Source organism: Nesoenas mayeri (assembly GCF_963082525.1).
Source record: "Nesoenas mayeri genome assembly, chromosome: 1".
NCBI classification, from domain to species: domain Eukaryota; kingdom Metazoa; phylum Chordata; class Aves; order Columbiformes; family Columbidae; genus Nesoenas; species Nesoenas mayeri.
In genome coordinates, this window is record NC_137541.1 from 141,293,895 (window position 1) to 141,320,143 (window position 26,249).

A 26,249-nucleotide genomic window follows, 5' to 3' on the forward strand; every position below is an offset into this window, starting at 1 on the left:
TGGGCCACTGTATTCAAAACCAGAGGCCATGGCTGTGTTTGGGCCAGTGTGACGGGTGCCATGTCAGTGTTGCCAGCAGGGATGACTCCCTCCCTCTGCCCAGGGCAGGGCCATGCTGCTGCGGCTGCACCCATGTGCTGGCAAGGGGGCTAAGGAGGATCATACGCCAAACTGTGGCACTGCGAGGCACCACGCAATGCTGCATGAAGTGTTGGAGTCACCATCCCTGGAGGTGTTAAAAAGGCGTTTAGATGAGGTTCTTAGGGACATGGTTTAGTGCTAGAGTTGGGTTATGATTGGACTTGATGATCCTGAGGGTCTCTTCCAACCTAAATGATTCTAAGATTCCACGGGCCTTGGTCACCCCAGAGGGCTGCCAGCAGCGTTGGCTGCCTCCCATTGCCAGGAGCTGCCTTCACTGCGCTGAGGGGACCATGGAGGCGTGTTGCTTGCTGGGAGCTTTATACCTTGGTCTTGCACTGGTGCTGCAGGTGGGAGTTGAGGCTGCAACATGAGCCGACATTTGGAAATGGTTTATAATTTTTTTTCTAACAAGCAACCTTATCTGCTTCCCCTTGAACTACACTTAGCAGGGTCAAGCCAGCGGCTTTCTCTGCTAACTGGTGGCAACACCAGTGACTACGTTTATCCCAATGCTTTCAGAAGTTATCAACATGTTTAGCCAGCTGTTCACACACCACAGTTGCTTCTGTGAGGCCGAGCAGCACAGCCCTGCCCTCTGCAAGGCCCTGGGGGGCTGCACCCATGGCAGCCCCCGCCTAGAGCCACCACAGACAGTGTCTTGCAGAAGCACCTCCGGCCCATGGTCAGCCATCTGCATGCTCTGTGGTGAGTCTGGTGGTAACATGGCTTGTTATGGGACTGCTGATCACGGGGGCACAGCATCCACGGCCTGCAGGGCTGTTTGGTCCTCCACAGAGGAGGCTGTGATGTCCCACCTGCCCCCACAGCCCTGCCGCCGAGCCTGCTCCATGCCCAGGACGGAACTCAGCGTGGCTTTTGGTGCCATTTTTTTTCCAGAACGAAATTAATTTAGGGTGTCTGCCTGTTGTGTGTGTGTCTTTTTGTTTGTTTCTTTGGTGTTTTTTTTGTGTGTGTGTTTTTGTTGTTTTGTTTGTTTATTTGTAGTTCTTTTTGTACTTCAAAGTAATAGGAGCAACGTCTGATTAATGCAGAAAGGCGCCTCTTCGGAGATGCGGCGCTGTCTTTATTAACAAAAGCTCAAATTTTGACACCGCTAGCTTTTGCTCATCGCCAGCCGGAGCATGAATAATACAACATAAAACCTGCCGACGCTCAGGCTCCTCCCCAGCAGGTGCATAATTTAACAGCATAATAATTTAAAGGCTTTTCTCCGGGCGGGGAAAGCCGCCTGCCGCACTGCTGCCTCTCTCCTGGACGCTGGCGGCTGTTGGCCCCCGCCATCCCGTGTTCTGCTTCGCTTTAATTTCCGAGCGTTCAATGAAATTGTGCACGCAAAGGGTAAGGAAAGCGCCTCCTCTCCACGGCCCCTCGGACCTGAAAATGGAGGACAAAGCCGGGTTGGGGGGGGGGGACGCGGCGCGGAGGCCCGTCTCCATGGCAACGGGGCGGGGCCGCCTCGCGAGCGCGCTCGCCTCCGCAGCCGCCTTGGCACCGGCGGCAGAGGAGAAGGTGCGGGCGGGGGGGGGAGTTTGGTCCTCGGGGGCCACCATCGGCGGTGACCGTTGCCGCAGGAAGGTGAGCGGGAGGGGCGGGCCCCGTTGTTACCGTGGTAACGCCGCCGGGCGTACCGGCGGGGCGGGCGGGGCTTCGGCGGGCGGTGCCACCGGCACCTCGTCCCCCCCGGACCGGGGGAGCAGCAGCACGGACCTGGGTGAGCGGGGTGTCCGAGGCAAGCGAGGCCGGCTCCCGCGGGGAGCTGGTAGGGCCGGCGAGAGGAACGGCGGCCGCACCTGCCGGCTTGGCCTGGGGGCGGCCCAGTCGCGGGAGGCCGCCGCCAGCCCGCACACGGCCGGCCTGAGTGCGGGGCGGGCCGGTGAGGGGCCGCCGCGCCGGCTCGGGGTGTTGGTGGTGATCGCGGGGAGGCGTTGCCAGGCGTTGCGGCGGGGAGCGTCGTTTGCCGAGGTTCGTGAGCAGAAGGTGCCCGCGCTGAAACGCGGAGCCGGGCGGTGCTGCTCCCGCCCGCCGGGATGGACGTTCCCCAGCGCGACAGTGCTGGGTTGGGGTTTATGAATCTGCATGTGTGGACGTTTTGGTACAAAGGGGCAAAATAACAAAATCCGGTCACAGTATCTCTCTTCTTGTTGTGCCTGTGCCTGGATAGAACCAGGTAGGGGTGTTATTAAGCTTTGCAGAACAATTCAATCACGGCATATCCCCACTAACTGGAATAGCAGATGAGAATGATGGCTTGAGATTTTCTGAATGGTTTTGTCCCTGTTAAAGCTGAAGCACTTTAATCTTTACTCCATAAGACTCTAAGTAGAATAGAAGCTGATTCAGGATTTAGGAAACAAGGTCATTAAACTGAAATTATCTCTTCAGCCATGACTATGTTACAACAGAAGAGGCTGATTTTTATGCTGCTGCCCTTTATTATATGTCATAAATAAACTGAACAGTTTTCAGCATTTGTGTTAAGTGCCAGAGACTGACATGAGCATGTTTTGTCAAAGGCACAGTTCAGCTTAGTAGCTTTTGCATCCACTTACCATAATGATGAAGACATTAAAAAGAAATTGGTCTTTCATGTGGAATGTGTACTAGAGCAAAATAATTTCTTTAGGAACCCAGGTACATGTCACACCCAAACCAAGGATATTTTTGAATGAAGGGGCGTTGCCAAGCAAAAGGGATTACATGTCACATGAGAAGAGGTGCATGAAAAACATGATGGAAATAGGGTGTGGAAAGCCAAGGCAACAGTCTGAACAAATTTGAAAATTTAAACTGAGAAGTCTAGAGTGATTCTTGTGGCAAGTGGTGGCTAAAAATAAGTGAATTAGGAGAAAAAAAATATCAGATTTTCTTGAACAAAATATGGATCAAACAAAAAGACCAGTTTTTATAAAGTTTGTATACAAACAAGTTTGCAACAAAAGTGCCCAGCTTTATTACCATTCTTTCCTTTTAAACAAACCTTAACTAAATTTTGAGGTCTAAAAGAGCAGTGCTCTTGTCAAACATGCAGTCTTGCTGTTCCAGGGCCATCCAGACTCAGAGCTCTTACATCCCATATTGTGTTGCCATATGCTAATGCTGTTATTGGAATCTTGTAGTATGTTGTGAATGACATAGATTTGTCCTACTAGAGAGACACTCAGAAGTGGCGCTCACCAGCCTACAGCATGAGGTGCAAAGAGAATAGGAATGTTGAATAATCAACATTTCCTTAATTTATGTTCCCTTTGTAAACAGTAATAAATGAATTAGGAAAGCAATGATGAGTGGCTAAAGCTGTAAACAGTGCAGAATCGGGTGTCTAGGCTGATGTGTGTCTCCACGTGTCTTCAGATGGAGACAGATGCCTTCAATGGAGTGAGCTGAGCTGAGGAGTGCAGGCAGTCAGCCTGGACCCCCGAGCACTGGTATTTAAGCACTCCCTTAGGAGCCATTGGTACCTGCGTGCCATGCAGTCCAATGATTGTTTAAAAAATTCAATCCTTATAGTGGCTTCTCTTTGGTTTCATCGTAAATATGACTATATCCAGCCTGATTAACTGCCTGCTGGGTATTTCCCATTATTGCTCTCCTCAGAAATTCAAACCAGAACTTAATCTTTTTTCCCAGCAGTCTCAATTGGTGCCTGTGTGACTTTCTTTATTCCTAATACTAGTGAAGGTGACATGGTTTGAAAGCTAGCTGCTTATAAATGTTTAGCCACTCTAGGAGAAGGTTCCTGTCAAGAGTCCAGTGAATGTCTTCTCATTTGGATGTGTCATTTATGGGAAGCTTTTTGGTAATTTGATCCACTGTAAGCCATAGTGTGGATCTTCTAGGACTTGTGTGTCCTACATCTTTGCAAAGTAACTTCACACAAATCAAGGTTTCTTTAAAGGAAAATGGGCCAGGCAGATATAAAACAGCAACGTAAAACACACCTGGGAGCAATGAAATCTGGAAGTACTTATAATGAACATAAACCAGTGTTCTCTTTGTTAAAGGATGAGACTAATACTTAAGAGACCATGAGTTCTAGTCTTAGCTCTGTCAGAGATTCTCTGCAAGCCATTGAGTAAGTCACCTCAGTTTGCTTTGACTCAAATCTTCGCCTGATAGTCGGAGCGGGAAATGCCAAAACCATTCATGTTTATAAACCTTTAGTGATGCTTAGTTCTGAGGTGCTGTGGCACTATCTAATGTGGTTGTATTGATACTGCTCACAAGATGGATGTGGGTGCCATGAGAGATATCCACGTTCTGTATTTGTGTGTCACTAGAGTTTTAAAACATTTTTTTTCCCTCTCATTTTTATAGCATTGCTGTAACACATCAACAAAATGAGTGAAAAGGAAGACCAAGAAGATCCAGCAGATATAGTTGATTTAACAGAAAGTGGAGAATATGAGGATGACTTTGAAAAAGACCCTGAATGGCTAACTAGTGAAGAAGAAAAAGAAAATCTTGGTGAAAGAGAGGTATTTGTTAAATTAAACGCTAGTTGTCCTATTTAGAAGACAAAATTGAGTAATATTTGCGATCAGAAGCACAAAATTAAATATGGTTTGAAATGTGTAGGTATATTCACTAAATTTTGACAAGGAAATTTGTTTGGAATTAATTATAGTGAAAAATAATTGAGTAAACTGGTTAGTTTTATTATAATTTCCTTAAAACAGAAAATTCAGTGTTCATTGAAAAGAATATTTTTGTTTCAATAGTACTTCTGGGTTCCTTTAACAGTGTGTGCAACACATGTTTGGGTTTTATGCTGTCAATGAATGCTTTAATATGCAAGCCATGGTTAGTTAAACTTTGTGCAGATATGACCATGGAGAGTTGTTAGCTCCAAAAAAAGCTGTTAGTTATGACATGCACAATTTGACAGCCTGTTTTGAATTTGGGTAGTTAGTACTGCTCTTCTCTCTTGCTATTTCTTTTCTCTTTCTCTGATACTGTTCTTTGTTGGGACTAGTTTATTTTAATTTTTTTAGAATCCTGAAAAAAATGAAGAGGATACTGAAGCACAAATTGTTAAAATTATGGACAAGTTTGAGCAAGATAATGAGGAAATGGAAGAAAATCCAGATCAGCTTTCACAGGCAGATGTAGATGTGAAAGTGAGATCCCCCAACGAAGAGAGTTTGGAATCCAGGTCTGATATTAAACAGAGGTACCATGTATCTGATACTGATAGTGAAAGCTCTATCCAGGAATCCAAGCTGGAAAACCAGCAGGAAGTGGATGAGGACGAGGATGAAGAACTAAAGCGTTACATCTTGGAAAAGATTGAAGAAGCCAACAAACTCCTGGAGAATCAGGCTCCTGTGAATCAGAACCGAGAACGGAAATTAAAATTTAAGGATAAGCTGGTGGATCTTGAAGTTCCTCCTCTAGAAGATGCTGAAGTTTGTAAAATTGACCTTGCAAGAAGAGATGATGTTTCAAATAGGCTATCTCGGTTGCATATTTCTAATGAAATGGGACAGGAAAGCACATCACTTTCACCACATGCTGGCAAGGATGAGGAAAAGATCGATGGTAAAATCCTAGTGGAAAAAGATGGGAAGTTCGAACTCTTAAGTTTACGTGATTTTGAAGGCCAGGGCTTTTTGCCCCCTATAAGCGTTTCTTTTACTGATATTGAAACTCAACATATGTCTCCAAAATCTTCACACTACAGTCCTTTTGACACTGTCTCTCGAATGAAGGAAGTACCTCCAGTAAGACCAGGAGCACATTCTTTTTCTCCTGGGCAAGAAGATTGTGTGAATTTCCCTAAGCCTCCACCTAACCCTAAGTGTCGTCCAAATTCTGCTGTCAATGCTGCAAGAGGTCTGGGAAGACAGAAGACTCCACAGAGAGTGCAGTCTGCAAACGTGCCCGTGAGAAGCTCCACTTACTGTCTTTCTCCCAGACAAAAGGAATTGCGGAAGCAGTTAGAACAAAGAAAAGAAAAACTGAGGAAAGAGGTAAAAATATAGAGGCAACAAGTAGATCACAGTGACTGTCCTGTTCTGCTTCACAGAGACCACATGTTCAGGGCATTTACTCCATTTTTCCATGATAAAAGGGGCAGCAACAATGATAATAGTAATAATGATAATCCTCTGGAATTTTTACAGAATGTCTCAAAACTGGTTTCCTTAAAAGAAAAAAAACCCAAACCCACAGTGGCATAGGGTCATGCCTTGCTTACAGGAGAAATAAAGTAGTTGTTTAATATATCCTTCATAAATAGGCTTTCTTCTGCTATATTGTACGTACTGCTTTTGCTTATTGACTCTCCTTCTGCCTAGATTCCATTACAGGCCCGCTGTTTACTGGAATGTAGCACGTGGTATCGCATCTCCACAGATGACACTGCAATGCAGGATGTTAACCATAGTAATGCAGGTGCACACCTGGGTGCTCATGAAGTATGTAATAGGCAATTATCATCTGGGAGAGTGTTCAGTCATAAAATAAGATTTACACAGGAGAATGACAGAGAACTATGAACAAAGCAGAGTATGTTTAACATGTATGGAAGATACAGCTGACTTAAAAAGTGGGATGGCTTATTGCTTGTGTAAAATGCATGCAGGTGAAGTCACATTGACCAATAATGTAACTGGATAATTTTTTTCTGGATAAGTTTTGCATCAGCGAGTATTGTAAGTTTTCCCAATGAGTTTGTTGCAAAGTAGGTTATTTCCTCCTTTTTCTGTTGGTGGATACTGCTTTTCCTTCTGATTTCACTTTACCTGGGTGCTGTGCAAAGGACAAAAAAAATATATATTCCCAGTAGTGAGGCTGTTCTTCCTATACCTATAAAGGGCAGTAATTTAAAAGAAAAAAAATATATTAGAAAATCGAATCAGTATTTTACTTATTACTTGGAAAAAAAAAACCCTTTTAAATCTTTCTCAGCTCCTTAATCAGAAAAACAAACATTTCATGGAGAGTCATCCTCTGACAGCTGTAGCAGGAACTTCAGAAATCTTTACCAAAGATGTGTGTAGCTCTATAAAAAGAGCATGGAAGCATATACCATTTTTCTGTGCCATGATGTTCTAAGTAAGCTGGCTAAGTGGCTTCAAAGTTGCTTGCCACCCATGGAAATAGGTCTAGCCTGCTTTATCTGAAAAGTTTGCTGACGCTTAGCTCAGTAACGAGGGGTAAGAGACGTAAAGAGTTACTGGTGCGTCGTCTTTGTACACACAAGACTAAATCTCTTGACACCACACTCTGCATATTTAATATAAAAGGTAGTGTGGTGGAGGTAAGGAAGGTTATTTTCCTAACAGTGTGTGCTAAATCTCTTCCCCTGTTGGCTGCCTTATGAAAAGGTAAGAATGCATTACCTTATTTCTTCATTCCTGAATGGAGTTCTTCCATTCTGTGATGGATTTCACAGGCATGAAACATCTCTTGACATTACTGGAATCCATCTGCTTCATTTTGATGGGGTTTCTTTCATTTCAGTAAATTACACATTGTAAATTTGAAGGATAGTCTTAAAGATGTATGTAGGTGGGAGAAATGTCATCTCTTTGCAAGAAGTAATAGATTCCTCTGAGTGTTGAAAGGAATGGGGATTGTAGCTTTTGTGTCAAAGAGAATCAATACCTGGTAAAATGTTCTCATCAGCTTTCTGAAACATTGTTTGAAAACCTTTCTCCTTCTAGGTACTTGTTAGCTAAAGCATGATTAATAACTACAAAAACTTTTCTCAATTTTGTAAAAATAATTTCCTTTGTAAACTTGTAAAAAAGTGTTAAGCTACTAATACTCTCTAAGTAAATACATTACAACTTTGTGTCCAGAAAAAAAAATTAAAATCCTTATTTAAAAGGGTAGTGCCTGCAGTCCATAGGTAGTTGAATATCCTTTAGGGTTTAGGCAACTCAAACCTGAGAATTGCATTCATTTTTAAAATGTATCAGTTTAAAGTGATTTTTAAGCCAATCAGAGCTATTGTGCAGGCTTAATTTTCAAAGTCTTCACCTATTGCTACCGCAGTGTCTGAGTTGAGATGTATCATGGAAGTGGAGGTAATCACAGAAACGGTTTGACTGAGAGTATCTGAATGTAACATGAACCACAGAGGTGCTCAAACTTGTTTCTTCCTAGAAGCAGTATCAACTATGATGCAGTCTTTGAGTATTCCTGTTTCATCAGTACTTGTGTGTGTCTCACACATAATTCAAAGGGCTTATTAATTGTCTACAGAGGCCTTTGCAGATTATGATTCTCTTAAAAACTAAATTTATTCACTTTGCATTCCATTCAAGGAAGAAGAAAGGAAAAGAGAACAAGAAGAACAGAAGAAAAGAGAGAATGAGATGGTTTTCAAAGCTTGGTTACAGAAGAAGAAAGAACAAGTGCAAGAAGAAAGGCGAATTCGTCGTGCAAAGGAGCTAGAAGACTTGAACACCAAAGTAAGATCTCCCTAATGTAGGACTGAGATCTGTAGTGCTCTGGTTAGATAGGAAAACCAGCCTGCATTCTAAGCCTGTGTTCTTAGCTAAGCATATGAAAAGTTACAGTGATAGGAAATGGTTTTGCTACATTGTTTTCAGTGAAGAGCTAGATTGACTTGCATGTTCAGGATTGTTCTGCATGGCAGGGTGGTTTGCATTATAGAAGCTGCATGTATGAACATAGTCGCTCTAGTATCACAGGAGACACAGGGATGCCCCTTTTTATCAGGAGAATGGCTTGACTGAACCCTGCAGTGAACAAACAGCCAAAAAATGCTTTCAAGTACCTTCCTTACCATCAGAACATGTTGGCAAGCAGTTAATGCACGTGACTTGCCTAAAACCTGAAGATTCAGATGCTCTGTTCTAAAGTACCTCTGCCTGCAGTGATGGCCTTGAAAACCTACAGTTAGTATTTTTTTAAACCTAGTGGTTTGAATGCTTGCTCATGTACATATTCCATGCTAGATTAGTATATGCTCTAATTTGCTTATAAAGTATGTTTTATGGATGGGAGATGCCAGCAGAGTTCAAAAAATTATTATAACATGATTAAAATAAAGGTCATTTAATGATAAGACTTGTGTATATATGTCTTTTTTTTAAAAATAGGAGAGGAACAGGAATCCAGAAGAAGCCTTCAAGTTATGGCTTAAAAAAAAGCACCAAGAACACATGAGAGAAAAACAGATAGAAATGTTGAGACGCCAAGCTGAAGGAACTGCTGTTTTTCCGAGAACAGAGGAATGCAACAGAGCCTTTAAAGAGTGAGTATGGTCATTCCTAGGGAATCGTATTTGAAAATTTTGTAGTCCATCAGCTTAAGACTGTAGCCATTTCATGCTACGTCTTTACTGCTGTAGTCCTGTAGTTGTGTCCCTTTTGCCTGCTATGGACCTGGCTTGGGTTGATTCAGTTCATGTAACAAGCAGAAAGTTAATCCAATATTCCCCGCCCACCCATCTTGAGTCCATGAATCAAATCCTCTCAACAAAAGCAGGAAGGTTAAGATGAGTGCAGAAGCAGGAGAATAGGGATGGAAAAGTAGTACCTCCTGTGTTCAGGAGCAGCAGGCTTTTAGACTGGCTCAGCCACAATACCTAACTTTATCCTACAGGACAAGGTGATTAGTTATATGGGGGCAAATCTCCTTTGAGCAGGTGGAGTAAAACTTTGATTTGCAGCTGTCAGTACTTTTAATCCTGTTTCTGTCTCCACAGATGGCTAAAAAGAAAGAGAGAAGAAAAAAGAGCGGAAGAACTAGCTGCTAAAGAGAGAGCAAGGCAACTTAGATTAGAAGCCAGAAGAGCAAAACAGCTGCAGAACATCTACTGTATTAGTTCAGAGCCTAAATCCTTTTGCTTTACAGACTATTACAGTTGAAAGTTTGATGTAATCCCCGAGTTCTTGGTGTCAGCCTTCTTAATTTTTAAGGTTTGAGATTTTGCTCTTCACAGCTACTGATTTTTGTGGTGTTTTTAAAGCTTTCAAGCAAGTGTAACGATTCCCTTCACTGACAATGATTTTACTACCTATTTATTTGTAATTTTGTTGAAAAGCCTGCTTTTCTGTATTACTCAGGGATCTTCTTGGTTTGACCAAATCTAAATGAGTATGAGATCTATATGCAGGGTTCCTGCCTTTAAAAGGCACTTTATACTCAACTCCACCATGAATTCCCGGATGCAGGCTATTGTATAAAATGTTGAATTTGAATGCTGTATTAATATTGCTGTTTGCTGCTGCTTGTGATAAAGACTATATAAGGTGTTACATTGTTGGAAAATGCTGTTTCTTGTACCACTTTCTATTCATCTGCTGACAAGCTGTTAATCCTGGCTAGACCAGACAACTCTTTTATTTTAGTTCAGGGAAAGTAGCTATTGGAAGGCTAATATGTATGTGAAATGTGCAGTAGTTTCTGAAACTTCTGTGAGTCCTATTTAGTTGTTTTCTATTCTATGAAATTAAAAGGCTGAATGAATGATGACCTTTACCAATATCAAGGAAGCTGGATTCCTTGTATACATGTCCATGTTTACTAAATTTATTATAATAAATTATATCACTTCACCCAGCTAAATTGTGAACTCTTGTCAGAGAACATCCTGAGATCACTCATGAAATCAAAGTTAGTGGAAGATGACGAACATTCTGTCCAGCTACATATCCACCAGATTTCACAATCTGGCCTTGTTCTTCCATTTTTCCACATTCAAAATGTTTTCTAGAAGTACGGTAGCAGAGAAAAGTGTAGCAGATGCAAAGAAAGTTTGCCATTAGTATTTTTCTCATACCGTTTTGGAGATATAGTTACAAGCATATCGAGAATACTTGCGTTTGACCAGAGGGTATTGTGTCACAGCTTTTACCAGCATAGATAAAGGGGAGGGATACAAAATGAAAGTTTCACTTGATAATGAGAAACATAAGTAACAGGTATCTTCCTCCTTCCTGTACTTTCCCCTGATGGGAAGGGCAAGAAATGCTTCTTGTGTCTAGCAAGCAAATGCAGGGGAAAATTTCTAAAGGTTCATAGCATCTTCTTAATTTAGTAACCTATAAAGGAACCATTTCTTCGTTCATTACTTCAGACCCGTAGAGTGAAGGGTTTTACAGTTCAAGTTTCCTTTTATGCTTCAGAGAAAATAGGGTTGGAAATGCAGCTATATTAAATCCAAAATTTTAACTTCAAAGCAAGCAAAGAAAGTTTATTGTGGTTTGCTTCATACAAACCAAAGCATGGCCAGGAACAGCAAGAACTTATAACTTACATATTCTGAGCATGGTATGAGATTCAAAGGAAAACTGGGTAAAAGCAACCATTTCAGAAACCCTTTCCCAAACCAGATAACATTTGAGAGTGAAACTAAGAAATTAAAATGTGTATTTTCATCCTCCTACCTTTCCTCTTTACATTTGAAACTTAAATAGGCTTCTTTGGATTCAGCAGATTATCTGCTAAAATTTCTCTTAGAACCTGTATCAAGTTATAAAACCATACAAGTAAAAAAAAAAAAAACAACTTACCAATACCTGTGCAAACTTAGTGCTTAGCTTCAGCTTTCCCTAACACCCAGGAAGACCTTGGGCAAGGACCATGTTCCAATACTAGATCAGGTTTCAACACTGTGTAATAAAGGAGGTATATCAGTCTGTCTTTGCTGAGGATCAGCTATGCAACAGCTTCACTCCAGAAATATAAATAGATGGAAAAGCCATTATTATTTTAGCTTTATGGAGACATAAGAATAATCTCACCCTGCAGAGTTTTCCAGAATACATTTAAAACCGGTTACTATTTATATATTATAGCTATTGTTCATTCAAGCTCTTTCCCCTTCTTGCCAACAGGGCTGCAACACTGCCTCTGCTCTTACTTTCCAAACTTACATCTATGAAGAATCATTGCACATATTCCTTTTTATTACTAAATTTAAAAGGCTGAACATAGACTTGGGGACAGTTCACCACCTTGGCTAAGATTAAAAAAGCATGGAGCTTACCATTTTCCATTTTTTTTTTTTAAACTCATAACCTATTAGCACTTCATTTACTTTGGTATAGTTATGCTTTTGTCTCCCTCTAAAAAGAAATTCATCAAGATTTGCTAATAAGACTGTAAACCGTAAGTAGTCAAGGTCATTTCCACACTCTACAAACTGGACCAGCATAACGTTTGGTCTTGCCTTCATAGAAGAAAATAAGCTGTTTTCCAGACTAAGAAGTAGTAGAAGTATCCCAAAGACTAAGGAAATGCTGTCAGTCCCTAACTTCAAGAGGTAGAGAGGCAGAAACACCATAATTTCTAATGTTAAACCCACCCATTATGGAAAGAAATAGGAAAAAGGGGAGCCCGCTGAACATCAACTAGTGTAATTCTTCGGAAAGAATGCATGTGCAATTGCATGGGCAGTGCTTTTAAAGGGCTACCAGCTCTCCCTGACAGTGATTGCAACAATTGAAAGTTATATCTTCATATCTTGTATATGGGTGAAACCTTCCAATATTCTTCTTTGTGGAAAGGAAGGAGGATGGAGAAGTCTCAGAAAAAGAAACTTCTGTTGATGCAGCTGGATCCAGTGCACATAGCACCTAAGGATGGAAAAGTTGAGAATGAACATATATCTATTAAGTTTAATGGGGTTATCATTCTCTAGCAGCTAGGAAGAGTTTCTGCTCAACACCAAGTTATTTTCAATTTTTTTTTTTTCAAGTTGAAAATTAAAATCCATCTATCCAGACCCTCAATGGAAAGACATTAAGTAGTATTTGTAAATTAGAAACGTCCATCAGAAATCCAAGGTATGATTTTGTTGACAATAAAAAAAATTCTAATATTTTTAGCAGAGTTGAGCAAAACCAGGCAAGAATACCACAGATAACTAGGTACTGAGCTGCTCAACAGTTACTCAATTGCTTCCAGACTAAACTGTTAGTCTAATTTCCTATTTAAACATCAAGCTTCCTGCAGTAGAACCTTATCTGAAAAGATAACCGTACAGCTTCTCTCTGTGTTTCCACCCACTTCCAGCAGAATTGATTTTTAGGGCAACAGAAACTACTGCTGAAGTGTTATGACTTACTCCTACCTGAACTAGGCTTCTTCTCCCACTTAGTGTTTAAACTCAACTACATATTTTCAGTTGGCTTTCCCTGAAATCTGAGTTAAAAAGATTTAACTCAGTCATTTGCGGTGCTAGGGATAGAGAAAAAAACCAGTATGTATCATCATATTATTTAAGTTGCTCTGCTTATTCTTTTTTTAAATGAGTGAAACAGACAGCTGTATTCAGCATGTTTCCCCTGCATATATTTTTTTTAAAAAGGCAAGATATTAAGCAGTTCACACAAAGCAAGACATTTCTTTCTAGAAAGAAAACTGTGCTGACAGATTGAGATGATTGAAGAGTTCTTACCATTTCAGCCATTTTCTCAGCAGGAGTATTGCAAAATTCCACAGCTGCTGAAGTCTTTTTTGGGCTGTTAGTGCCAACATTTCCAAGAAGATGTGAGCTTACAGCTTTGGCTAGCTTACAATTCACAGCTGCTAGCTCTGTTGTAGTGTAAGGCTGGGCATTAGGATAGTATGTCTGTTGTCTCCCCCATTGAAGAGAAACCATCAGCTCCTCCAGCAGCCTGTGCAGACAGGAAAAAAGCACTCACAGTGATTTTTGTCCTCTATACTATCAGCACACAGCATACTTCACAGGAATAGTCTCTTCCTAAGATTTACAGCACAAGTCCAATGTTAACCAAAAAGGAAGTCCAAGAGTTTAAAACAAGGAGGCAAACAGGCTATTCTCTACTACAAAGCCTTATCAACACAGTATTTTAACACTAGTGAAACCTTTTACATCTAGCAGGATAAGCATTAAAAAGCCAATGTGGGCAGAAGAATCTGTATATTTTGGAAGGAGACAGAAGAGCCCTGAAGTCAAGACAGTAAGTGATAAAGTAGACAAAGTCTAAGGAGATGAGGGATGTCAGTTTCACAGTATATGACCCCTGCCACCTCACACCTCCAGGGAACGATGAAAAAATAATTAATGCTACTTTGGCTTTTTCAGCTCTGAGACTGAAAAGCAACCATACTATTCACAGCATTATTTTTTGTTGAATATCACCGGAACATGGGAAAGTGATTTGATTCTTCTCTGGCCTAGAATAGAGTGACAGAAATGAAAAGTTTGCACAGAGGCAGTCCGGATTAGAAAAATCATACTTCTGTGTATCAATCATCTCCTGACGGAACTGATCACGTTCATTCAGCAAGTCCTGGATTGCACTTTGTGCATCTCTGTTTTGACGCTGAAGAATTGCTCTGGTATTGGTTAGCTCATCAGCCATAACCCTGCAAAAGAAATCTCCAATCAGTAGTGTAAGTAAGTGAGCAGTTTGAAAGCCACCTTCATTCTACTGCAGACTGTAATTTGTCAGCTTCAAATATTAAGCTGGTGTTCTCATCCCCCACCCCCCATGCAGGACCTCTATCAACCGTATTACAAAGCACATGTATTAAGAGCAATTTCTGTTCAACTACAGTCAACAGAAGTGTAAGATCATGTTTTGACTTGCAGAGTTAAAAAAAAAAATCTTAGGTCACTTAATATAAATCTGGTAACAGACATTCTAAAACAACTTCAGTAAGTGAACACGGTGGACAACCATCCTGATAGATAAAGCTAAATACATTTTGTTTTACTAATGCAGTTGTCACAAGTATGCTGTGATCACATCTTTTCATACTCATTTCTAAAGGTGACAGCTATGGCTACAGACTGCATTCATTCACCTCTTTCTCAAGGGCAATAACTAGATGTTATATGTGACAGATATGAGCATTTAAGAGGTACAAATGAGACATCTGTTCTCATATTTTGCTATGCCATGAGACTTGACACAGACCCCTCAAACAGGTATTTCAAATGCCTGTGATACTGCAACTGCAAAAACCAGAATGACATTTGAAAAACTACCAGCTAGAAATCTGAGATCTCAACAAACCAGAATACTATAATATCGAAGAGTGTTCCTCCAAGCACATCACCACACTGTCATTCCTAGAAGGGACTTGCATCCCTGATCTCAGAACTCCCGTTAATGCTAAAGAAACAATTACAATAGTATCACTTGCCTGGCTAGGACTATCAGCAAATTAAAGGGAGGACACTGTATTCTATTACCATTTCCTTCAAGCAATAAGGCTTTTTTGCAATACACATTAAACATCATAACCAAAATTTAGTGAATTATATCCAAGTACAATAAAAGATTAAAAATCCTAGAGCATTATTTACCTATCAGGCAAGACAACTACACTTAGCAAGTTACAAGTCTAATCCATTGTCAAATGAGATTTTTACATTCAGATCAGCTTAAGATTTGCTTCTGAATTTTCCTACCCATTATTCTATGGTTATAGAAGTAACAGTAGAGTTCTTAGCAGTAATATAATCAGTGCTTAATGAAAAGGTGCCCCTACTCTCTCCTCCCATGCTGAGTTGCCCTTCCCAGTACATCCCCGAATCATTGTCAGCAGATTTCTTAACCAAGTCAACTTCACATATTGATGATGGTATCAAACTTGGGTGACTGGGGTGAAAAATCAAGCTAATTACCTTTAAGGCAAGACAGCTGTCCAGGAAGTCATTTTTAAACCCTAGACTGCACATAGTCCATCAGTATTAAGAACTTCTCTCACTGCGTTAACAAGAACTGTAGTTAAGATTTTAGCAAGCTTAGGACCCACTGTATGACCTTTGAAAAGTAGAGCTATTCAGATTTACAAGGAGCTCACTTTCTTTGTACCTTTTTCTGCATACTCAGATTTCATAGTAGGTTTCAATATAGCTTTTGTGGCTGTCCTCTGTGTACATAAGCACATTGCCAGGTGTTGCAATGGGCATATGTAATAAAAGACTGAAGGAGAACACTGTAGTAACAGCTCTGTAAGAGGGAATACCTGCTTGCTAGGAATTTGCTTCGCCACACATCACACTGTATAGACATGCGCTCTAGCTGTTCGGACAACTGAGACATATTCCGTCCCAGGACTTCATTTTCTAAGATTAGCTGATTTTTTTCACGAGCCATCCGTTCAAAGTGATACTGTAGATCATCCCCGACAGAAGCAACAAGTAATTTCTTCAGCTCCCGATTCACCTAGAATTAGACCAGACTGTATTGTAACTATCAATATAGAATTAAACAACTCTTACTACCAGAATTCAATGCAAATTAGTACAAATTGCTAACAATAAATTGCCTCTTTTCAGAATGAGAAGCATCCAATGCAGAGTATATTAAATCTCACAGTCCAATCCAGTAAGCATAAACATTTGAGACTAATGCACATTTAACACATCGTTTAAATTCTAATGGAGGCCAAAGAAGAAGAATGAATGCCTGCTACAAGAAACAAAGTTTCAGCAGTATTCACATCCTGAATCAGTAAAAACCCAAAAGATTACACAAGACATCCACAGATTATATGATGTAGAAAATTACAGTCACTCCCATTTTAAACTCAGCAGTTGAGTTGAGGAATAAAATCTTTTCTCATGAAAGATACATTTCCCTGTATCCCTCCAATGTGTTTCTCTTGGCTTCAAGTCTTAAATACTTGTATCTGTTGTCAGAGAGGCAGCACTGAAGTAGTAAAACGTACTTCAACTCTGTACCTTAGCTGATAAATTCCAAAAGGGAAACTGTTTGTTTAAAGGCTAGAGTGTCACAGCAGTTCTCTTTGTTTGCATTCACAAACTTCCTATATAAACCAAAGCAGCTCAGACGTGAGAGAAAAAAACCAACAACGAACTTTAATTTCTTACCTCTGTCTGTACACGTAGCTGATTGGAGAGACCTTCTTTATCCTGTAACAACCGCTTTTCTGAATTCTTTAGCTTTTCAATTGCATTTTTCAGCTCTATCTGTTCTTTCTTGGGATCTGAGGGTCCATCTGACTGATGTAACGTGTCTCCCTTATGTCCCACTGATTTGGCTACCTTAGCATTTTTTGCTGGAACTACATGGGTGATAGCTGCTTTGGGGACTAATATACGAATAGCTTCAATCTCCACTGATTTATCGGCATGTATTTTCCCTAGCTGCAGAACTCCAGGACTCAAGGAAGAAACTGTCTTTTTATGTGGGCTGTGGTGGATGCGATGGTTTGCAGTGTTGGCTCCAGTCATTACTTCCACCGATTCAGTCGTCTGTTCTGTTTCCATGCCATCTCCAGGTCCTCGGATGGGTGATGAGGCATCGTCAACTAAAATTTAGGAACAGCGGAGGGAAAGTTTAGCACGTTTCACTTTGTTATCATCTCACTGTAACCCTTAATTTCTGTATTTCAAAGTTACAGATTTTAACTGCAAACTGCACGTGTAAACTAGTCCTTGGCAGCAGCAGTTACCAAGCACAAGTAAGAAAAGGCCTTACTCAAGTGCGTATTGCTCATAAATACTAATAGTACAAGACACAAACCTTGACTTGAATTGTATTCACCTTAATTTTGTGCTACCATACACAATTAAATGCAGACATAAAAAAGAGCTAGTATGGAACAAATTCTTGACAATATTACTTACAGGTTGAAAGCAAAATCAGGGTTTGGGAGCTGACAGAATCAGAAGAGTGTCATTTTAAAAGCAAGAATTAAACAAATTAGCTGCATAGCTACTAACACCGTAAGAAGTTTAGCAAACTTTTAAATACTACCTACCATGTGTTTTAGTTGTCCAAGCTAACATTTAGGAAAAGCCAGCAATCCAGTTCTGCTTAATTTCTAATCAGACCCCAGTATTCCTAGTAACGCTGCATTCTGCTCTCAATTCCCCAATATGCATGATAACATTTACTGAAATTCATTTGATTTCAGTTCGCTAATTTTCCACTCAATTAAATATTATTGTAGTAAAGTTTCCTCACAATGGGTGAAAGCACAGAAGTTTCTTAGAATATAGCTACACATACTGTGGCAGTAACATGAGAAGTGTTGTAGTAGTGTCACTATACTGCCCTGCTTCAAGTACCAACATGTTCTAAATACTAGAGGAGGACTGACAGACAAGTGCACAGACAGGTGACAGTACCAGTGACAAACTTGTTTTTCAATACAAAGCTGGATTAAAAACTCATATTCAATGAAGTGTTCCATCCAGGCAGTTCTTGTCTTCACTGCAAAAATGAAGTCACATAATAACTTCCTAAAAGAATAAGTTTAACTGAATGGAGTCTGGCATACAGTGTAACTTTGGTCTTTAGAATTTAAATTAATTTTAATCCAGTCTGCTTACATATCAAGTAAATCACCTACCTTTTTCTAGAGATGTCATTTTTTCTTTAGCAGTCAGCTCTTCCTAACTATGTAAGTCTGGGGAGGAAGGGAAAAAAAAAATCTTTAGCAAGGTAACAGTAACAATCTTAGTTTACCTTGTTTTCTAGTACAACCTCTAAACTCCAGTTCAGTGGCACAGTAAAAAACCCAAAACAAAAGAAAAAACAAAACCAAACAAACCCACCAACCCCAAATCATAAAACCACACCAGGATCCAAAGAGTTAAAGGAAGGTGGTCTGTGAGACTTCTGGCACTTGTTTCTTCTTTTACTAAAAGCTGGACTTAAACTCCTATCTCTCACTCCTCACCCAGTTCCAGTTTCCTCAAATTTCTTCTTCTGGTGTCCCTCCTTTTTTCAGTGAGCCCTCATCTTACCCTTTAAAATTCAGTAACACTCACAGAGTACAACAGCTGGAGTGTGCTGGAAAAACCTAAGGTCAACACAGAACAACAAGAAAGGGAAATCCCACACTGTCCTTAAAGCAGACCAAGAGTCAGCAGGGAACAATGGCAAATGCACTGTTGCATAATTTCTTTAGTTCTACTTGCTAATGCAGGTTTTTTTAACAAAGCCAATCCCCAGCGAAAGCAGGTGGTGGTGCCCCGAGTGGCTGCACGTGCTTAATTTAAGCCAGCAGTAAAACTTCACTTGCAGTTTGGCCCATTTTATCCTTTATCCACCAATGCTATTGACCATTGCCTCCTTTATCCACAGGTCCACCCACTCTCAACTCCTCAGGCCACTCGCCCCTCTTTTCTATGATCTGCCATTAACTACATTAGTTTTAGATTGCCATATCCCTGTGTTTTGCTTTAGCTCTCCATGTCATTCAAAGGAGACCTCAGAAAATCCTCGCTTTCTTTTGTTATGCCACTAACCGAAAAGGCTTAGCTACAACTTTTTTTCACTTCCACTGCTACAGCTCTCTGCCCTGAAAAGCAGCAAGCACACTACTGCCAGCTTTCTAGATTCATTATTTGTTTTCTGGAAGAGAGCTTTATCTTTTTTTGATGACCAGAAGATAAAAGAAACAACTTTCTCTCCTTGAGACTTGTCAAACTATAAACATGGGAACATCTTGCTACCCACTGCTTCTACAGCTGGAATTATATTTTTACTCATTTAATACCCTGATGTGCTAGACACTACCATTCATTAATTTTTTATTGAGGGTCTCTACTCATCTGAGGAAAATGAGGATGATGAAGATGTACCTGCTCAGATAGAGACCAAAATAATCAACAAAAGACTGATAATGAGCATTTGGTTTTAGCTGCTTCATCTGAGACCACCTGCTGATGATCCTGGTCCTTCAATGTTCATGTTATGATACTGTTCCTATTGTTCTGTTACTTTCAAAGTCTCAATCTAAGCCTCCAAACACATGCCCCTTTTATTATATTCCAATACGCAAAATTATTTCACTGGTTGAATCGTTAGCCCCTCTCAGCTAACACCGTGCCCCACACAACCCCCCACACAACACACAACGCAAGGAAATCCTGTATTAACACAGCTGAGTCACGACCCACGAGTAAACCACTAGAAAATCACCACCGAGCCAGCTCTCGCCACTCGACCCCCGCCTCTTCTCGGCTACCAGGGTCGAGGTGACCCCTCTCACTTCAGTTTGCCGGTAAGCCAGAGCTGCACGTTACCCACTGCCTTGGAAAAGAGGCTTCGCAGACCACAGCGGTATCAACCAAGAGAAAGGGTAATAACGCAACGGGCCTGACAGCCGGACCGAGCCCTTCCCCCGCCCGCCTCGGTGCCCCAGGAGCCCAGCCCCGGCCGCCCTCGAGCTCCAGCCCTGTTGCCACAAGGCCGGCCGCAACTCCCGGCCGCCCCAAGCACCCCGACGGACCGGGCCGCCCCGCGGGAGCGGCGGCGGGCCCCCAAGGAACATTACCGGAGCGCTCAGCAGCGCTGCTTGCTGCAGACCCCACGACAGCCACATCCGCCACCTTTCCCAACTTCCGCTTCCGGCGGCGGGCGGAGCGCTGGCGGCTGACGGGCCCCAATCGCTGGGCCGCGCACGGGGGCGGGGCTTCGGTTGCCAGGGCGCGGCTTCGCGCGGCGTCACGTCGCTGGCGCAGGCTGAGGCGGGCTGGGCGCTGCCATCGCCATCACCATCGCCATGGTGAGCGCCGCCGCGGGCGGGCAGGGGGGCAGCGGCCGGGACGAGCGGGACTGAGGGGCGGTGGTGGCCGCATCTCCGCGCCGTGACGCGAGGCTGCTGCCGAGGCGGGCGGCGGGGCGAAGCTCAGCCGCAGGGCGGGTGACGCTGAGCTGACCGAACAACGGCCGCCGCGCCCGCGCGGGGCTCCCGTCAGGGGCTGCGCTCCCCGGGCCGCGGGCGGCCGGAGGCGCCACCGCTGTGTCCCGCGTGACCGTGCCGACCGGTGGGCGCCCGTGAGGTTTGCCTTGGCTCGGGGTTTGCCCCGGCCCTTCCTTTCCCTCTTCCCTGAAGGATCTTGTGAGGTGCAGTGAGCGGGTAATTTTAAACTGCCGTTAGGCCTCGTCCATACCCAATCGGAAAGCTGTTTGCGCACCCAAACCTCCCTGAATTGGGAACAGGCTAGTTCAGAAGCTCGTGAGGAGCCCATTGGGAAGGCAGCCGGTGAGTTTTAAGAATATAAGATGTTTAAGGTGCCACAGTCTTCATTCTTCCCTGGATCTTCTGTTCAGTAATGCAAAGAAGATGGGAGGATGTCGTTGTGGGGGCACTAATGAAAAAGCAGTTTGCACTGATTAAACAACTGAGTCCCCTCTGTGGAAGGTGGCATGTGAAAACCACTGTTGCAAAGCTGATTAAAACCCGACAACTTTTAATCAAATTTTGTGCGCAAACACATGTGCAAGAGCCTGGCCAATGCACCTGCTAGTGTGCTCAGCTTTAAACACCTGTCTCAAGCAGCTCAGATTGGCTCCTTAAGCCTGTGTAGCAGCTTTGTTTACACCTTACTTTCAAAACACAAACTCAAGATCAGCATTTGCCACTTAAGTAGGAATGCCACTGTTTGTTTTCAAATAGAGCGGTTACAGGTCTTTTGTTTAATCCAGGCAAATTTGTAATTTTCAACTCCCATGCTGAATTTATTCATGTCAGCGGAAGTCCTGCTTTGTGAGTTCACACAGACGTCACTTAGGTTAAATGATTACTTCGTTGCAGTTGACTGTCTCTATGAGTTTGCTGTGTTTTTAGCCTCCCTTGATTTCTGAGGTGGCACCAAGTTAACTGATTCACTAAAGTGGTGTCAAATCTTATAGCAACTTCTAGCAAAATATTTCATGTTGAATTTGTTTAATTTGTCTTGAAAAGCCTTCAGTGACATAAGATGCATGATCTAATGATACAGTTCTGTTACATGATGATTTTTATAGTTCATTGAGTTGTTTTTTTTTTTTTAATCCTTACTATATTATGTGTTGCAAATGATGGCAGTGATTACTTGTTCTGTCCTCGGTGAGTATAAAGATACTCTATTTTTGTCTTTTATGTGCAGAAGAACTTGAAGATTTTGACTTCACACTTTCCTCTTTTCACATCATTCTACACTAAACAATTTTTTTACTCAGTATTTTCCTACTGATCATGTGTTTTTAAAGTTTCAGGGTTTTTACTTTGTCTGCAGTTTTCTTTAAATGTGGTGTTTAATCTGTACATTTTTGCCAACTGCTGTATCACTGCTGCTGAACAGAGCAAAATACTTGTTTCTCGTGTCTAAGATCTTCATAGTGCCCAGTTTGCCATTGCACTCTTAACTGCAACCCACTAAAACGTTCAGATTTTTTCACTGTGTTTTTGTTGCCTGGCTAGTTTTGCCCCTTGAAGTTGTTTCCTTGATCATTATTGTAGTAATTTGCGTCTGTCTGTGCAGAATTTTCAGAACATCTTTTTGAGTTGTTCTTATGTTTACTGAACTGCTTGTGATCTTTCCCACCTTAGTTATCAGCCCAGATTCTGAAAGTGTGGTTTCTCAGTTTCATTGTCAGGGAAGTAAGGAAAATATGAAACAAAGCTAGGTCTATAGAAGATCATTGTGGAAGCCCATTTGACTCGCTGTTTGCAAGAGAAGTATTCCTAATTACTTCTTCACATGTAGTCATAACTGCTCTTGAGTTTAGGTCATAATCCCCTACTCAGCTTGTCAGACTCTCAGGTGACTTAGTTTAAAAGCCCAATCAAAAGCCAAGTTTACCACGTCTGTGGCTCCTCCCTTGCTCACTGTGTCAGAAAAAGGTTTGTTCTTGACAAAAAACTGTTCTTGACACATTTATGTTATCTTCTTTTTGTTATTGTATTGTCTTCTTAGATGCTCAGTGACTGGCTGCTTAATAATTTGTTCCATTGTCTTCCCAAAGACTACAGTTAGGTTGACTCTCCTACCCTTCTCCAGTGCCCTGGGACCTCTCTCCTTTCGATTTTCTCTGGCCTTTCAAGTGTTACAGAGTCCTGCTTGCTTCTTTTATACTTACAAAGCCACCTGTTTTCCCACTAATGTACCTTTCTTCCTGCCAGTTTCCGAAAATACAGTAAGAGTAATTTGGTAGCTGGAAGATGATGGGAAAATCGATTTTTTGGGAAAGTGTGCTGCCCAATTAGGTATGGACACAACATACTGGGCCTGGGATAAGTTATGTGACTGTTGGACACCACAACTTTACACACCCGATCCATCTCAAACATTTTCAAAATGTCTTTTCTCAGGAACAATGAATCAAAAAAAAAGTAAAAAACTCCTTCTAGTGGATTCAAATATTGAACTACAAGCTGGATTTTAGCCACAGGAACCTAATTATATTCTGGAAGTAGAGAATTTTCTGCTAGAAAGCTTGGCAAACCTTTAGTACTATGTTGCTCCCAGTCAGTTGTATAGATTGCATTAGTTTTAATGTATATACTTACAACAAACCCGCTATTACAAGTCATATCACAGCCACAGAAGGAAAAATGTTGTAACTTTTAGTGGAATCAGTTTGGAGTGTATTTATGTTAGACCCTGTACTTCAACCATATGGAAGCAGCACACTGGAAGTAATTCCGTGTATTGTAATACTGGGCAGATAACTGTGGTGGAAGCTAAGGGGAGAAATATTCTGAAATATCCTTCAGTTATTTGTCTTTCTATGACAGCACTTTGGCTTAAATGTCTGCTGATCATTGAAAAAGAGTTTTTACTGTCATCAGATGACCGCATTTCAAATAAGCTCTAATGCATTCTGGTGTCTTGATTGTACAGGTGTGACACGTGGCTGCTGTGGACAGTAGGTAGGAAATTCCCAAAGGGAAACTTACTTATCTTCATTCAAGGTGTGCCGCCTCACTTGGCTGCGGGAATTCATTACTCTTTAATGGTGCTGTTCATGTAATCACATGCAGAGGCTTACTGGACCATCATCTTAACAATGTTAGTTTCTTTTTATTAATGAGTTTGGTGCACTCTGACAGTTGAAAGTGTTCCGGATTTGAAAAGACAGCATTTGCCAGAGAACAGTGGCCTCTGAACACAAGCAGCGTGTCACACAGATACAGAGCCTTATTGCAGTTGGAGAGGCTGTGCACATAGGTGCAGCTGGATGACTTCCTTTCCCTCCACTCTTCAAAACAATTATTCTTACCCCTGCACATCAGACAACTGCAGACTACACTACAAAGACTCTTTGAACAACAGGATAGAGAAATGTTATTTCCATCTTGCTCATAAAGAAATTGAGGCACATAAAAGCCAGGTGTGTTGTCTAATATGATGCCATCTGGCTTTGATTTTGTGGATGTAGAAGTACACGTTTAGTGGAATTTGACTGTCCAACTATGGTTTTTTTTGCAAAGTCAGGTGAAAATATATATGAAGTAGATTCTCCTGGGGTAGATTGCCAGAGCTTGCAGTCTTGTAATTTTGACCACAATTTTGAGTATATTTGGAGATGAGCAGTTCAGCTCACTTCAACAGAAAATTTTACAACTTGTATGTTAAGGCCTTAATGTTGTTATTATCATCAGTTCATTGGCAGAACCTCCAGCTTAGAAATTATCATCATGGAAATCCTCAGTTTAGGCAGGGAAGAAAAATGAATATTTTTTTCAAAATACTTTGATTAATTGATGGGGAAGACTTATTTCATCTTTTGGAAAATGGATCTTTGAAAATAGGGAGTGAATCAGCCATTTCTAGAACTTGACAACAGTGAATACTAGTTTCCTCAGGTCCAGTATATCATGCTGTGATCAAATATTCAGCTGAAGACTTTATAAAAGCAATACAGGTCTTAGGGCAGCTGTGGAATATACTTTGGTTTACAGGAGTTTCATTTGAGAACCAATAATATCAACCATAGCGGATTAACTGGTAAAATGGGATAACTTTGGTGAAGAGCTGTCAGTCCATGTTGATCATATAAACAGACAAAACTTCTTCCTGCTGATAGACTTTCCTGAACAAGTGCACATTTATAAGATAGCTTTTCTTTCAAATGATGTACTTTTTGTTGCAAAATAGTTCCCCTTTTTAAAAAAAAAAAAAAGCATTTTAATCTGTTCCAGGAAAAGATGCAAAATCTCCCCAAAATGCACTTTCCTAATGCTTAGGAGATTTGCTGCTTTAGTCTTAAAACAAGACTCAGTTTCCCTAGCGTGCCAGCTGGTGATTCCTTTTTTTTCCCCCCTCTCCAGATGCAAAGTAGCCTGACCCTTTCAGTTGTAAGCTTGCATGACACAAATAACGACAAAGACAAGTTTCCTTAGTGGCTGTCATTTTCAACATTTCATCACAGGGAAAAATAAAACAGTGTATGCGGTGTGAGGAAAAAATAAAGAAAATGCTGTCAGGTAGCCTTTAAGGCTTATTGCCTGGTGAGCTTTCCTATGAACATCAAAAATGTGTCACTTTTTTTCCTTAAGCTAGTGTTTCCAAATATTGTTAATTTACTTCTGGAGCAGATAGGCTATGTACATTGCAGATGATGTAGCTGATAAAACAACAGAATCTTTGGCCCTCTGACAGCCAAATGAAAACTGCTGAAAAATATAACTTTCCTTTGTTCCAGGAGCTCATTTTGGGTTTGATGCTGCCATCTTTGCTATATAAAGTATCATCCTACAAATATAAAGTTGGAAGGTTCAGAATCCATGAGATAAATTACCTCCTACTCTAGCCAAGGCTTGGCTTTGGCTTGCAGAAATTGCCATCTCTCTGAAAGTAATTTTAGATGTATTGATGGCTCTTCTGATGGAGTGGCTCAAATAGTTGAGAGTGTGATAGTCAAAGTTACCTAGCATTACCTAATGATAAAATCGATACTAATCTCCCTTTATCACCCAGAGTTGTCTCTCCGGACCCTTCAGGTTGTAGGTGCAGTTCTTAATACTTTTGACACTTCTATTCTAATAGTATGTTTGTTTGTTTGTTTGTTTTTTATAATTGTCATAAACTGAAGAAATTCAGGAAATACTTGGTGAACCATTGCCAGAAATAAAGAAAAGTTACAAACTTTTATTTCAGTTGGCGATAAAGCATAATAGGATTTGATGACAGAGCCAGTGGTTATTGAGAGAATTGTTCAAGGTAGATTTGATGTGGATAAAATTTATACTTCAGAATGTTGTGTCAGAGCTCTTAATTTTCTGAAAGCACATGTTGACTGTTAATATATGAACCCAACAGATCGGTGTATGTTCTGGAGAACCTTGGAAGGACAGACATTATCTTTGGGAAAGGAGCTGCCAAGCTATATTATAAGAATCACAGAATCATCATTTAGGTTGGAAGGGACCTCCAA

General features: G+C 41.2%; 3 protein-coding genes across 10 annotated transcripts in view; 2 read left to right on the plus strand and 1 right to left on the minus strand.

Moving 5' to 3' along the window:
• Window positions 1-2,227: 2,227 nt before the first annotated feature.
• BLZF1 (basic leucine zipper nuclear factor 1) lies at window positions 2,228-20,450 on the minus strand. 3 transcript variants are annotated; one of them, XR_013922923.1, is made up of 8 exons: window positions 20,380-20,450; window positions 18,448-18,504; window positions 16,961-17,400; window positions 16,093-16,292; window positions 14,353-14,481; window positions 13,547-13,766; window positions 11,658-12,722; window positions 2,228-2,318 (listed from the first exon to the last, which is right to left on the minus strand). XR_013922923.1 is itself a non-coding variant. In XM_080354886.1 (7 exons), the coding sequence occupies exons 2-7, from the start codon at window positions 18,464-18,466 to the stop codon at window positions 12,549-12,551; spliced, it is 1,182 nt and encodes a 393-aa protein (XP_080211012.1). In that variant the 5' UTR covers window positions 18,467-18,504; window positions 20,380-20,450; the 3' UTR covers window positions 11,311-12,548. The 3 variants fall into 3 exon arrangements, 2 of the variants coding, with proteins under 2 accessions (XP_080211012.1, XP_080211013.1); XM_080354886.1 differs by lacking the exon at window positions 2,228-2,318 and having other exon boundaries at window positions 11,311-12,722; XM_080354887.1 differs by lacking the exons at window positions 2,228-2,318; window positions 18,448-18,504; window positions 20,380-20,450 and adding an exon at window positions 18,224-18,395 and having other exon boundaries at window positions 11,311-12,722.
• CCDC181 (coiled-coil domain containing 181) lies at window positions 4,503-10,010 on the plus strand (the record flags this gene model as incomplete). The annotated part of the gene is made up of 5 exons (XM_080363769.1): window positions 4,503-4,640; window positions 5,157-6,134; window positions 8,439-8,585; window positions 9,240-9,394; window positions 9,848-10,010. The coding sequence occupies 5 exons, from the start codon at window positions 4,503-4,505 to the stop codon at window positions 10,008-10,010; spliced, it is 1,581 nt and encodes a 526-aa protein (XP_080219895.1).
• A 112-nt stretch (window positions 20,451-20,562) lies between the features above and the next one.
• The window catches only part of NME7 (NME/NM23 family member 7), a 96,514-nt gene continuing 90,827 nt past the window's right edge, over window positions 20,563-26,249 (plus strand). For 3 of the 6 annotated variants that reach the window (XR_013923597.1, XM_080363576.1, XM_080363575.1), the window contains exon 1: window positions 20,563-20,610. Coding sequence is in view for 2 of the 6 variants with exons in the window: in XM_080363576.1 (XP_080219702.1) it covers window positions 20,608-20,610 (3 nt within the window). In the remaining 4 variants the exon portion in view is untranslated. Of the gene's footprint in view, window positions 20,611-20,889; window positions 21,091-26,249 lie in introns of those variants that run through there. The other 3 variants (XM_080363578.1, XM_080363577.1, XM_080363579.1) reach the window with 2 other exon arrangements.